The sequence below is a fragment of the Diabrotica undecimpunctata genome, chromosome 8, assembly GCF_040954645.1.
Source record: "Diabrotica undecimpunctata isolate CICGRU chromosome 8, icDiaUnde3, whole genome shotgun sequence".
Taxonomy (NCBI): domain Eukaryota; kingdom Metazoa; phylum Arthropoda; class Insecta; order Coleoptera; family Chrysomelidae; genus Diabrotica; species Diabrotica undecimpunctata.
In genome coordinates this window covers 27,469,289-27,484,493 of record NC_092810.1, presented here as the reverse complement: position 1 = coordinate 27,484,493, position 15,205 = coordinate 27,469,289, and the positions used below count along the sequence as shown (strand labels likewise).

The 15,205-nt window shown below is 35.4% G+C and overlaps 1 protein-coding gene across 1 annotated transcript in view; it reads right to left on the bottom strand.

The window, feature by feature from the left end:
• LOC140448337 (para-nitrobenzyl esterase-like) overlaps positions 1-12,099 on the bottom strand; it is a 30,816-nt gene extending 18,717 nt beyond the window's left edge. Inside the window, exons 1-4 of the mRNA XM_072541421.1 lie at positions 11,949-12,099; positions 8,066-8,230; positions 7,527-7,667; positions 2,007-2,154 (exon numbers count right to left, since the gene is read on the bottom strand). Coding sequence (XP_072397522.1) covers positions 2,007-2,154; positions 7,527-7,667; positions 8,066-8,230; positions 11,949-12,005 — 511 coding nt within the window. The 5' untranslated portion in view covers positions 12,006-12,099. The remainder of the gene's footprint in view (positions 1-2,006; positions 2,155-7,526; positions 7,668-8,065; positions 8,231-11,948) is intronic.
• Positions 12,100-15,205: the final 3,106 nt, after the last annotated feature.

The window sequence follows — 15,205 nt, the reverse complement described above, 5'->3', positions numbered from 1 at the left end:
TCAACTTACTGCCACAATCTCTTAAATTTTCTTTTAGTTTGATCTATGCTGATGATTTTAAGCTTTTTAAGACTGTACATACTCCAACTGATTGTCAGTTACTACAGGAGGACCTGACCTTAGTTGTAGAATGGTTTAGGGACAACAATATGATCTTGGATATTAAGAAGTGTGGAGTCATATCTTTTACTTGCAAAATCGACTACATTCAAAATAATTATAGAATTGACAATTGTATAGTATCTAGGAAAACTAAATGTAAAGATCTGGGAACACTATATAAATATTGTTAATAAGGCCTACAAAATATTGGGATTTGTAATAAGAAATTCCAAACACTTTAGTATAAACACAACCATTAGACTATATAACACTTTAGTCAGACCAAACTTGGTATGGACTCCTGAAGCCAAAATTCATATTAATCATATAGTAAAGGTACAAAAAAGATTTCTAAGGTATTCATACCTTAAGAAATACAATGTGTATACTCACCTTACGCCATCAAAAGAGTTGCTTCAAATATTTGGCTTGCAATCATTAGAGCAAAGAAGAAATATGCATTGTGTTATGTTTATTCATAATATTATTAACAATCTTAAATATAAGACATGTGGTTTGATCAGCTTTATTAGGTTTCATGTGCCAAAGGTCAACCTAAGGGTAAACAGTAATGACCTACTTTCTTGTACTCCATATAATTGTCGCCAAGGTAACCAATCACGACAAAGATTGTTACTTTGGCCGGCCAACCACAGCGCTCGTTATTAACTGCGCTGTCATTGGCCTCTCGGCGGAAGTGTGCTGAAAATTCTCAAACACGATGTGTATAAAAGAGCAGTACATCTTCCGAACGGGATCCAGTCGTCATATACTACTAGCCCCGTAAGACCTTGTTGGTTCGGTGCGCTACCAAGCTACCTTTGAGTTTTATTAATTAACCAATATCCTGCTATCGTCGAAGACGTCCAAAATTGAAGAATAATACCTAATAATGGTTATCCAATTTAGAAGTTAAATCATCAAGTGTACGAAAACCGGCGTGTCGACTACAAAACGCTTCCTGGCAGTAGAACACGACTTTCTGAGATAGAAAAGACATTGGCCTTAGAACTATCTCAAATCGTGTCGAACTGTCCACAGCGTTATTTGGGCTTGTCACGGTAAAGAGCGAATAAAAGCCCCGACGGGGACTTGTAATTGCTTTTCCGATCAGGTTGAGCTGCGATAACACTTCGTCTCCAAAACCTTATGTAAATAGTAACTATATGAATTACTGTTAACAAAAAGGCAGCTATATAAAGCGACTGGCAGCAGGAAGAGTCGACATTGCATTCTTGTACCTCTCTCGAGGAGAGGGAACGCAGCTACACGAAGCGAGAAGGCCGACATCTTTGTGGAACTTGAGTTATACACCACGCATCAGAATTCTAATACATATTAAATCAGTGTAAGAATATTTTGTCTGTAAGAAAGCTCGAACTGTTAGAGAATTCTGATTGCCGGTGTCTCCTCACCTACCACAAAGGCTCGGCGGAACTTCTTGCCCGTAGCGGCCGGTATCTCAATCAACTCCTTAAACACGAAGATGGAATCTCGAAACTTGAGATCCTCTTCGAGAGCGGCGGTTGTAGATCGTCCAGGAACCCCTGAAAACCAGGAGGACGCTACGGCCGTACGACATAATTCTTGTACAATAATAAACTATATCCAATATCAGTGTATTGCGTTAATAATGATCTGTGATATAGACCTCTTTAATTGTAGTGTAAGGGATATTAAAAAATGTTATGAATAGATAAGTAATATACTCAATTTTAAAATTTTATTAACTTGTGTCTTTTTTTAATGTGTTTAATTTCTGTGTTTTTATTTTGAACTTGTGTGTATATTGTATTTTTTGTGTGTATATTGTTATACCAAGTAATGAGCACTCTTACATGTAATTACTACTTTTCTTTACTTTACTTTACTTAATAAACTAGTATTTTTTGGTGCCTGCTTACCTAAAGATCCCACCCTGTAGTTAATTGTTACAATTACAATATCATAATCAATTAACAAACTTGGATCATACAGTGCAGAATATCCGCTATCGAATCCTCCTCCATAAATCCAGAAAAATACAGGTAACGACTTCTGACGATCACTTTTCTAAAAAAAATTAAACTTTTCGAAAACAGTCCATTCACGTTTTTAGTCCGACTAGTGGTCCAACTTCCGCAGTTGGATCTGAAATCGGACCGTGAGTAGGATAGTTGGATTAGTTGGACAGGTTTTTTTTCTAGGATTAATATTTTCCGAATTATAAACGAAAATAAGAGCAAAAAAATGAGAAATTTTCAATTATTTTCAGATTTTGTTAAATAAAAAATTTAGCACAGGGTCTGCGACTGGCGCATATCGTGATTATCGATATTGGGCACATCCTGAAGGGATTCCAGCAAAAAAATAGCTTCATATGGAAAATGTCCAATCCAAAACAGATCCCGCCTAGACTATTACCTCTGATCTGTGCTGGAGTCTAGGGCTAACTGAGTTATAATGGCTTTCGTAATAGTTTTTAATCGACGATTGATAATTTTAGAGTGTATTTTAGAGACTGCATTTAAGAGTTATACCTTTATTTTTATTTTATTTAAAAGCTATATATTGAAAAAAAAAAAATGGTTTTTGCCAAATTTTCCGTGGTGGATCAGTTCACTGATTTTTACATTCGGTACATTTGCTTGCAGGTCCTTACAATTTTTGACCTTGTCAACCACTTGCCTCCAAGCTGATCTATCCAGCAGTATCTGAGTCCAGTTCTCTATTTCCAGTGTTTTTAAATCTCTTTTTGGTCCTGCATTTCATGCAATATACATTCTTACCACCTAATCCCCCGCTTTTATTATTCTTACAATGTTTTCACCCTTTAGTATTTTATCTATTATTAAAAAATAATTTGTGATTATATTTCATATTTGTTATTTGTCTTGGATCCCCTAATCATTTTAATAATTTTTCTTTCGAAGATTAATATTTCTTTTCTTTTTATAAATAACACTTGTAGTTTTTCCTTCGTATGTTACTGTTGGTCTTATTTTGGTTTACACCCAGAAGGAAGAATTTCTAGAACTTAATTTTTTCGCAACAGAAAGACTATATTTTTAAACCATGCTATAATAACAATATCCATATTCTATCTTTTATACTTTCTCTAAAAATAAAGTTTTATCTTTAAATTTTTTTATGAAAAGACCGATTTGTAAAGACCGGCTTGTACAGAAATTTTTAGGTATTATTCCTGTCTAATTGCAGTCAGTGTGAGAAAATGCCTCGAGTTCGAAGAGACCAAAATTACCGCCATGTTAGCGTTTTTGACAGGGGTAGAATTGTTGCCTATAAAGATATGGGTTTTTCGTATCGCTAAATTGGCCATAGTGTTTATTGTACGGCAATGACAGTTATGCGTGTGTGTCGTGTGTTGACAAACGAAGGTAAAGGAACACGAAGAAAACCAACTTGTCAACCGAGGCGTACCACAGAGCCGCCTCAAGGCACTTTAGACTACTGGCTTTGCGTCAAATCGCCGACCAATGGTTTGGAGTAGAAGGTACACCTATTACTATGCATACACTATACTGTCATATTCGAGCCTTTAGACTGGTTTTATTCCGATCACGCCTAGTGCTTCGTTCAACTGCGGACCACTGTCATCAACCTTTGAATTGGTGCACAGAACAGCAGCACTTTGTGACAGAATTTCATAATGTAGCATTCAGCGATAAATCGCAATTTTGTTTAGGATGGCATAATGGTTGTAGGATGCTAAGACGCCGCCGTAAAGACCGACGAGATATCTGGTTTGCTGTTGAGAAGCATGTACACAGGACAGCTGGAGAAATGGTTTGGATGGCCTAGGGCAGCCGACCACCACTTGTGTTTATTATTCGAGGCAGTATGACAGCTGCGCTTTATGTTGATGACAAATCACTTTACTGCCTTATCTAGACGGCCGTCAACACGTCCTTTTTCATCGAGACAACGCGCGTCCGCATCTTGCTCGTCGAACTATGAATTTTTTCCAAGAAGCTGGCGTTAATGTTTTGGCGTGGCCACCTCGTTCTCTAAATTTAAATCCTATTGAACCTGATTGAACCTGTGTGTTCAATAGAATTTGTATTCAGCAAACACATTATTCATTTTTTTTTTGATTACATGTTAATAGAAATTACATGTTTTTCTGTTCATTTACCTCCAAATCTTCTATATGTCCAGTAATCTTTTTTAGTTATTTAAATTTATTAACATAACACGTTAAATGTCTTTTTATCTTATGGATAAAATAGTTTCCCTAGAATTTATTTCCGTTCATTTTAAAAACGTGTTTTATGTCTCCTGAAAATTTGGTATTTGCTTGCTTACTTACTTACTTACTTACTAGCCAACGCCCACCCTTGGCATGTTAGCCATTTGGTGGCGCGCTGACCAGTATACACGAGCCGTTTCTCGTAGGCGATCTTCATCCTCCTCGGGTGGGTCTGTTTTCAGGGCTGGGCACTCTGGAAGGTGAGCAGCATCCATCTGGGGCTGATCACATAATGGACAGTTGTCATTTTCGCGGACGCCGATGCGATGTAAAAGGGGGACCAGGTAGTCATGTCCCGTAGTTGTTCTGAACACGGCTACACTAATGGGTCTCGGCAAGTTGCGAGGGATTGGTGACTCTATTAGGTGGGCCCAAGATTTTCCAGCACCGGTTTGTATTTGCTGCTGTTTTATCTTCGCTTTGATTTCTCTTCTAATGGTGGACTTTGCTGATGTGTACGATTGGAAGCTAGGGGGCTGTGGAAGAGTAGTGCCTTCTTTTGCAAGTTCATCCGCCGCTTCATTTCCTTCAACATCGAGATGACTAGCGATCCATTGTAGAGTAATCAGCCACCCTTTTTCCATCAAGTTCGATAGTTGGACGCGGAAAGATATTGTTTTGGCACAGTCGGTGTATCGATTTGTCGACAGAACGAGGATTGCGGCTTGGCAGTCGATGAAGAAGACAACTTTTTGGGGGTGTTGGAAATTCTCAAGATTTTTTGCAGCTTCGTGTATAGCAGCAACTTCGCCGTCGTAGTTGGTGAGAGGGGCACCCACAGCTATAGAGCCTTTGAAGAACGTTGAGACATATCCTGCTCCTGTTCTTCCCGAGTTCGGCATCGAGGATCCATCGCAGTAGATGTGGAGCCACTCATGTGCTGTGTGCATATGTGCAATGTCTGACGATAAGTGCTGCGGGTCGTTATGGTTTTCAAGCAGTAATTCTGTATTTGATAGACAGCGGGGGAGTGTGGTTTGCGCTGGGAAGGGGGCGGCTTCCGACAGGACAATGTGGTATTTTTCCATGATTTGGTTTGCTACTGTAAGCGGAGTGGTTTGTGTTTTAAGACGTGAGGCTGCTTGTCTATATTCGTCCCATTTTTGTGAAAGTATTCGTCTTTGCCTTTCCCAGAAGATTAACGCGTGTTGCTCTCTGCGGCATTGTATTGGTTCAATACCGGTCTGGGCTTCCATTGATGTAATCGGTGTTGATTTTGGAGCACCGGTGATGACGCGAAGGGCAGTGTTCTGGGCGACTTCAAGCTTGTAGGTGGTGTTTGTACTCGCAGTTATTGTAGCTTCACTCCCATATTCTAATATCGGCCGGACATAGGTTTTGTATGTTGCTACCAGGACATCTTGCGTCGCGCCCCACTTTGTTGCTGTGAGACGTTTGAGCAGTCGACATCTCTTTGTGGCTTTCTCTGCAATGTCGTCGATTTGAGGTTTCCACGTCAATTTGGTATTTGCGACTTAAGGCATTTTCTGATTACGCTGACTATATAGAATTTGAGGTTGCGTTAGCTATATAAGGTTCATGTGGTTTTCTGGGTTCATTATTTAAGTGTGTGCATGATAGAAACATAGAAAACAAGGATAAAAAAATTAGTGCGTTATTTTAACTCTTAATTTTGAGTAACTAAAGTAAGATTGAAATGGTGTCCTTGATTTCATCATCATTATTGGTGCTATAGCCCCATAAAAGAGCCTCGACCTTCTTAAGTCTATTAAGCCAGTCAGTTCTATCCATTGCCAACTGTTGCCAGTTTGCTGCGCCTATTTGTCTACCATCCTCATCTACACCATCCCTCCATCTGAGTTTTGGTCTACCGCTTTTTCTATTTCCCACAGGTTGTGACATAAGGATTCTTCTAGGAGGGTTGTTCTGCTGTGATCTTGCCAGATGTCCTGCCCATCTTAGTCTTCCTATTTTTATAAAGGATACTACGTCCTTACCACCAAATATATGTTTATATCTGTGATATATCTCGTAGTTGTACCTCCTTCTCCAAACACCATTTTCACAGATGCCACCAAATATTCTTCTCAGGATCCTTCGTTCAAATATAAGCAGGAGATTTTCATCTGCCTTGGAAATGGTCCATGCCTCCGACCCATATGTCAACACTGGTTGTATAAGGGTTTTGTATATGGTTATTTTTGTTTTTTGGATTAAGTTTCTGCTTCTCATATGTCTACTCAGTCCAAAATAGCATTTGTTTGCTAGGATTATTCTTCGCTTGATTTATTCCGTCATGACGTTCTCCTTGGTGATCAGGGAGCCTAAGTATGTGAATTTGTCCACCACTTCAAAGGTAGAATTATCAACTGTGAATTGGTGGCCGATGTTTCTGGCTCTATTGTTGAATCTTGATGCCATTAACTTAGTTTTATTTTCATTTACTTGCAGGCCCATATTTTTTGAGGCGTGTGACAAGGTGGTATACATTTCTTCTAGCTTGCGTGTTGTGCGGGCAACTAGATCAACATCATCTGCATATGCCAAAATTTGGGATGATTTATTAAAAATGTTTCCTCTGCTGTCTATTTGGGCATCCCTGACTGCCTTTTCCAAAGCTATGTTGAAAAGGAGACACGCCAGCGCATCTCCCTGTCGCAGCCCAACATGCGTTTCAAATGCCTGTGATTGTTCGCCCTGTATTTGGACTTTGCAAACAATTTCACGCATTGTAGCCTTAACCAATCTTATCAGTTTATCGGGGATGTGGAATTCATCCATGGCTTCATACAATTTATTTCTTAAGTCACTATCATAGGCCGATTTAAAATCTACGAAAAGATGGTATGTGTCGATATTAAATTCATTGGTTTTTTTCAGTATTTGCCTTAGCACAAAGATCTGGTCTGTTGTTGATCGACCAGGCCTAAAACCACTTTGATATTCGCTAAGAAGCTCCTCTGAATATTCACTCAGGCGACCATATTAAATACTGGAAAATATTTTGTATGCTGTATTAAGGAGGGTTATTCCCCTATAGTTTCTACATTCTAATTCATCGCCCTTTTTGTGTAGCGGACAAACGATTCCAATAAACCACTCTTCTGGAATTTGTCCTTGATTTAATTTAATCAAATATTAATATGCGATTAATTTTTAATCCATACTCAATTATTTTTAGTAATAGTTACAAATTACATTAAAAAATACTTACCAATGGTCTATATACATTTAGAATAAGACAATCCTCATCTCCTATTACGACAGGATCATTATGGGAAAGCAACTGTGGGCATATTTTATCATTAGCAGTTGCATTTAATACTCCTTCCCATGGTTTTTTAATTACAGGCGGCTAAAAGGTAAATAAACCAACATTTTTGTTACTAGAAAACTATAAAATATATTAAGCTCATATGTTATACATTTTTGGGTTATATGCTATATTAACATATTATGTTTTCAGTTAATTTAGATAATTATCTTGAGAATAAACAAGAAATAACCCTCTTAGTAATAAATTTTTGAGAATCGTCAAATCAACATATTTCATCCCTGCTATTCCTGTTAGCTACCACAAACGCCAATTGTTGTAAGGAGAAAAGTTGGGCGTCCCATCACATTAAAGCTACTCACGAAAAATTAGCTTGTTAGTAATAAATGGTGAAAATGGGCCTCGGATCCCGGATTATTAGAATTGATTTCATTTGACAGCTTTTTTATATAGAATTTTTGTGAACTGTTATATTTTACCTGAAATCTATTCTTTCCAATGGGAGGTTCTGCATATGGAATACTTTCGAAAGCATGGAAATTATTACCTTCAAAACTCTGAAGGACATGTCCTCGGACTTTACTTCCTGTAGATAAGGTTATTATTAAATCATCATCAGTCGATCCAGTAACAGCTGAAGTTACCTAAAAACCAACAAATATTGTTAAAAATCAAATGAAAACTTTTAAGATTTTCGAATTATATAGCATATTTTTAGAGTATTTATTATTATATAAAACACAGGGTGATTTTCGAAAACACCTTTCCTAAAGTCAATCAATAGTTAGACGCTGTGGTATCAAAATAATCTAGCTTGCCTTTATTGGAATGTCACTTATACCGGGGTTTATCTACCCATGGTTCACACGCATTCCCCATTATATTAGTTTAAATGATTTTATGTCATGCACAAATTCCGCAATGTAAAATAGATCTTTCAATTTGTTTCTGAAAATAAGTTTTTAAATTAGCAATCAATTCTCAGAGAGAAGGTTTAGGTTTAGGATTTAGCTCAGAGATTCCTTCGTCACAGATACTGCGGTAATGTACTTTCTACTGCACTACTGCATTATACTTCTAATAATGTTTTGTGATAATATTATATAGCTAAACGCGGAACATGCGCTGATATTTAGCATCTTCAACAAATTCTTACTGTTATAGTCCATTTCCATCATATTGATAGCACATTATGTATGCAAATCCCTAAACTGTTGATACGGGTGACTCAAAAAAAATAGATATTTGTCAACAAGTTTACAGAAGTATATAGGAAAACAATTTTAAATTGAGTATGACCACCAGGTATAAAGGTTAAAGCAGAATAGAATACAATAGTTTTGAGGGTTACTAATCCCTAAATAAAGTTGCCAGTGTCGGAGTGATGGAGATTAACAGGTACTAATGAGTTTGCAAGAAATGTAAGATGTTTATTTTATTGGTTATATATAAAATAATTTGTGGCCGTAACAGGGGCCGATTTGTAAAAAAATGAATATTATTTTAATCAAATTCCATTTCAGATTCACTGCTTTCTTCAGAATCTAAGGAATCTTCAACTCCAATGTTAATTATTACCGGTTCCAGCATTGCATCAGTCATATTATCCAAATTCCACATTTACTAGATTTTGTATGGATAATTCAGATGAATCAGGAAAGTGTTTATGCGATAATATTTCCCAGTGTGATGTTAATCACATCCTGTTTGGATGTATTAAAAATAAAGCACTCTCATCTACGTTTTATGAAAACCTAGTTAAAAGTAATGTGCAACTTCCAGTAAACATAACCCACCTACTGTCATTGAATCAGAAATCTATATACGAACTCATATGTAATCACTTATATGCATCCGGATATATAATATAAATTTAGTACAATCAAGCTTTAATTGATAAACATAACATAAATCATTTAAAAATCTGTGGCAAAAGGACTAGTTTCCATGCCAAACACACTATCATCATCATCATCATCATCATCATCAAATTCCACATTTTATTTTCTTCCTTGTGAGCATGACTAACAGCATTTTTCCAATTTTCTGGAGTTACTTTTGATAAGGAATGTTCTAATATTTGTTGTAAGTCTTCTAATTTAAAAGTTTTGTTGTTGCGTCCGACTTCAGCCTTTACTTGAGACCATATAAATATGTTCTATCGGATTCAGATCACAGTGGTATGGGGGTAAACGTAAAATAATTACATCAGGGTTTAATGTCATTTCATCAATTATATATTTTTTATAAGTTGCTTTATGTTGCCTTACAATAGGTAATAATTCCTTTTTTGTCGAATTCTCCTTGTACTCAATTGCGTGTTTATCCAACCATTCGATTATCTTTCCTTTTTTCCATGCCGTTGTTGGCAATTTTTCTGCTAGTCTTGAATGGTAACTAGCATTATCCATGACTATGACAGAATTTTTTGGAATTAAATCCAACATTTGCTCAAAATATTCTTCAAAAACGTCAGCAGTCATTTCCTCGTGGTAATCTTTGGTTGATTTTGAGGCAAAACTTAATAATCCACCATTGACAAAATCGTATTCGTTTTCAATATGGGTTATTATGAGTCTGCGTCCTTTTCCAACGGGAATATTGTTTATTCCAGTAGATACACCTACGATGAATGCCCGACGGGAACTTTTCACATTTGTATCAACCCATAGATATGGTACTGTATGACCTTCATTTAGCCAAGTCTCGTCCAAATAAAAAATTGTTTTCCCTTCTTCTCGGTACTTTTTAATAGTTCTTAGATAATCCTCGTCTCCAACATACAATGTAATCTTTTTCAATTAAAACGGATTTTCTCCTATTCTTTTGCCAACGAAATCCCATCTCTCTCAATAGTCCCCATAATTTCTTGTTGCTTATGATTGGTAACTCTTCGTTTTCTCTAATTAATGTTTGGATTTTGTCCAATGTTGAAAATTCTTTGTTGAAAAAAAATGAGTGGACGCTGCGTCTTATCATGTTTTTATGTATTTCTTCAATTTCCAAGGGTTTACTCCCTCCACTCTTCTTGGGAGATGAAACAGTTCCTCCTTTTCTTTCTTTTAGGAATCTATAAATTGTTGCTTCTCCAACCCCTATCATATTTGAACACATGTTAACGATTTCACCAACATTACTTAAAGGGCGTTGATGTACAAGTGCATCGTGTACATTTAATATTATATTTTTCTCTCTTAGACTGAAGGCACCTTTAAAACTACACTCAACCGGGATAAAACCTGTTGTCGACGTCATTTTTAAATGCAAATAACAAAATATCGACACCAAAAACGTAGTTAGGTAAGACATGAACAATGTACATCTACAAACTAAATGGAAGATGCAAACAATTTCTAATTTATATTATTGGCAAAAGCTGTAATGTGGCATAAAACCTACTTAAACTATCATTAGTGAAGCCTTATCAGTAATTCCAGGTGATCGTTCAAAGAAGGTATTCTTTTTGTGTCAGGCGATAACTTGTATAGAAAACAATAATCACCTTTAAATTACTGTTTACATTAATTTATTTCGTGAAACATTGAATTCTCTCGTTAATCACCCGTGTATAATTAACAATAATCGTGTGGCATATATACCGACGTTTTTTACTCACAAAAAAGGTATAGTGAGATTAGTGGACACTTATTTTACAGAAATTTTTTTAAAAGATAATGAATTGTTGACGGCATCTTAAAATATTAATTTTTTTTATTTATTTCAAAACAAGTATATTGTGACGCCTATGGTTTTTGACCTGTTGAGGATTTGCATACATAATGTGTTATCAATATGATGGAAAAGGACTATAAGATTGTAGCATAATAATTTTCCTTAAAAAAATATATTAAAATTTATTTGATACACTCCTGGCTGTTGGTATGACAGCGACCTAAAGCTATTTTCTTCTCAAGGTTTTTGCCGAATCAGCTGAAAACAATAATTAGTGACTTAAATTGTCGAATTTGCCGAGTTTATCTATTAAACAACCGGTTTTTTCTATTATTGTGGCTGTTGTTGTTATTTGAAAGTTCAACATTTTTAATGTCATAACATCAAGTTGAAAATGTTCGAAAATATGTCCCAATGCTTTGTCAGTTATTGTAAATAACTTCTTATATGTTAAGTTCTTCTTCTTCTTCCTCTTTATAAGCAATTCTGCTTGTTCATTCGTGGATTAATACCTCTATAGAAGATTGTCACTCCATATTTTGTGGCTGTATGCTTTTCATTAATTTTTGATTTTTTTATACACATTTCTTTAATGTGCAGAATAATTGTTCAATTCCATGTAAATATTGTTATAAGATTTAACTAAAATACATAAATATAAAGATATAAAAAGATAAACTTTATACCTACCCCATTATTGGCAAAATATGCAAGTGTACAAAAAACAAACAGATTAAGGTGCACCATTGCTCCGTTATAAAAAAGACAGACACAAAATTTATAAACTAAATTTCATTTTATAGCTATTTTTCGAGTTGTATCATTATATAAATTGTCAAGATAATTCACTATAAGTGGATAGTACTTATCTCATAATGTCAACTCACTGGGTTTTCCAATGAATCAAATATACAAATTATATAAGCCTCTTATTAGTGATACTAAAATGATTATCAATATCAAAGTAATTTTTTAAATAAAATGTGAATAACTGTAAAAAGAATCAATTAAAGATTTGTTGTGATGACAAGCAAAATATTTTGTAGAATTAAAAATACTTATATTGATATTGAAATGTCGAAAATTAAATGGGATGTAATAGGCTTCCGCAAGGTAAAACAACGAGGGAAGAGCCTGAAAAAATTGAAGTCGGGTCACTTATTTTATCAGGTCAGTACGAAAACTGAAACAACGGAAGGCGTTACACTGAAAACATGAAAGCAGTATTATATCAGTTAGAAGTTTTTTTACCAGAGTAGCCTCTTTAATCTTGTGGTGACAAACGTGTAACGTTTATTTGCCTACCACATAGGGTATTACTATGGGGGTTGAAAATTGGGGACAGAAATTACAGGGCCAGAGATAAGGCAAGCAAAATAAACCGAAACTTTAGCGAACGGCTACTCAGGGTTTATTTGAGAGCTGGGTCGTGGATAAGTGAATGGCAAGGGGGTTGGATTGGGGTAACTACTATGAAAGCAATTAGTATTAGAAAATGTTTATTTTTCCTTTAAAAATCAACACAAAAGTGTTACCTGCATTTCACTAAAATTTATTTAAAATTTCTGGGGTTTGGAACTGTACTTACACTCTCTGCCACACGAACAAATTTATCTCCAAACTGCGGAAATATTCTGAAACGGCTTCTTAGGACAAACAAATTGGGGCTGTTGGGCTGTTGGGAAAGTTGTTCACTGGACACAAACTTTGAAACTCGGCTTTTTTAAAAACTGGAATAGGTAGAACTGGACACAATGGCTACATGTGGTTATCCATCAAAGTCGTTGTAGACGACACAAATCTCTTAGATACTTAGAAACATAGAAACAGTGATTATTATTTCAACACTGACACATTACATCGAGTATAATTCACTATTTTCAACAAATTTACCGGCTTCTTGACGCCGACACCCACAGCGTGTTTTTTTTAAAGATTCTCCCAAACCTCAATAACTGCACAGAAAACTTTACCACTGCTACTATAATACACATTTTCGCATAATAAAGGGAAAAAACGAAAAAACATTACAAATTTAAAGAAAAATTTGGACTAACACTGAAACCAACTGACCCTGGTAGCGGCCTCAGCGAGAGTGATGTAATTTTCTTCCTCGCAAAATCTTCTCAGCGATCTAAGTGGATGTGTATTTCAGGCCCAGTATTGAGCGGCTTTCGATCAAAGAATACCGAAGAAATATGCATCTGTGATATATAAACAAACTTTAAAAATGCGTTTATAATCAACTCGTCGACGTAAAAAGGATTGAAAGAATATTTCGGTGTTTTAATACGTACTTTAGGAAACAGAAATACATTGAAAATATTTTTCGGTGTTTTAACATATACGAGGGGATTTCAATATAAACCAAAGAATTTAAAAATGCTACAAACGCTAAATCGTGGAGAAAGACGGATGAGACAGAAACATCACTGGGAAAATTTGGTTTGGGAAACAGAAACAAGCGCGGTAAAACCTAACTTAGTTTCCTGCTGGAAAAAAATCTATTCCAAATGAACAGCTTCTTCTACAAAAAATAATATCGGAGATGGACGTGGTAGGGCCCAAATAGAAAAACAGGTAGTGACCATAGAATGGTAAAAACGTCGATAGCAATAGACCTTGAAAAAGAGAGATACCACATTATAAAAAAGAAGTCTACACTTACCTTACAGAGCCTAATAATATTGTAGCGTATATAATAAACGAGTGGATATAATTTATGTAAATATATTTATTTATAAGCTTACCTAAACTATCACATAAACCAAAGGGCATAACCGTGAACTACGAAAGCACTGATCCTATCGAGAATGCGGTTTTCTCTATCGAGTGATGAGAACCCACGAGAACCGGTGAGAGTATTTAAAGTATCGTCTATTCTGGGCAAAGTATAACTATCTGTCCTAGTTACCGCATTGAGCTGGCGGTAGTCAATACAAAAACTCGTTAAACCATCTTTTTTTCTTTACTAGAACTACTAATGATGTCCATGAACTGTTTGTTGGTACAATTACTCCTTGTTTGTTCATATCTTTGATGATGTCTTCGGCTTTATCTCTTTTTTTTTAGCATATGGAAGTCGTCCAGGTTATTGTCTGATTGGCTGAACGTTTTCGGTATTAATTTTATGCGTTACTATGCTTGTTTTGCTCTTATCCTTCTTATCAATGTCAAAAACATCTTGAAATTCTATCAACATAGAATTTTTTTCGTTCGTTCATCATCAGTAGACTTCGGCAAATATGCATATTGCATATTTTGCATATTGTGCATATTTTATGCAAATATTTCATATTTTGGCATATTTGTATAAAAGTTTGCATAAAGTGCATAAAAGTTCAGATTTTTATACTGTATTTGAAAATTTTTAAACATACCAATTTATTTCAATTCTTGTATAAAATTTTGTAGTCATTTTAATCAAGAAATGATCTAAGCACGTAATCTCTACAGGTACAAAACATTTACAATTTCAAAGAAGATCAATTTAAGTAGCCCTCAACATTCTTAGAAAGTCTCGGTCACTGAGGCATTCAGTTATTGGATAATCGCTAAGGGTTCGCTCATTTGCATTTTATGATCTAATCCCCAAATCTATCTACAATTTATTGTATCTTAACAGCAGGTAAACGGCTAATAGTTTTGTTCCTAATTTAGGGATTTTCCAAAATCTCCCAGTTTATTGAATTAGGTACCTAAACATTTCTAATTTGATGCTCAGATTTGTAAATCATTTTTGTTTTGATATTCAAAGCGTAAACACTCGTTGTGCGTAGCAAAAAGGAAGATTGTGATTTTATAATGCCTAAAACAACCAGTGCTTCAACTTGGATTAAACCTTATAAAGAGCTGTCTATGGATATGGGAAAAATCTACTGTTCAGTCTGTGGCAAAATTGTAAGTATCTAATATTTTCTATTAAATATCTAATATTTCATACATAC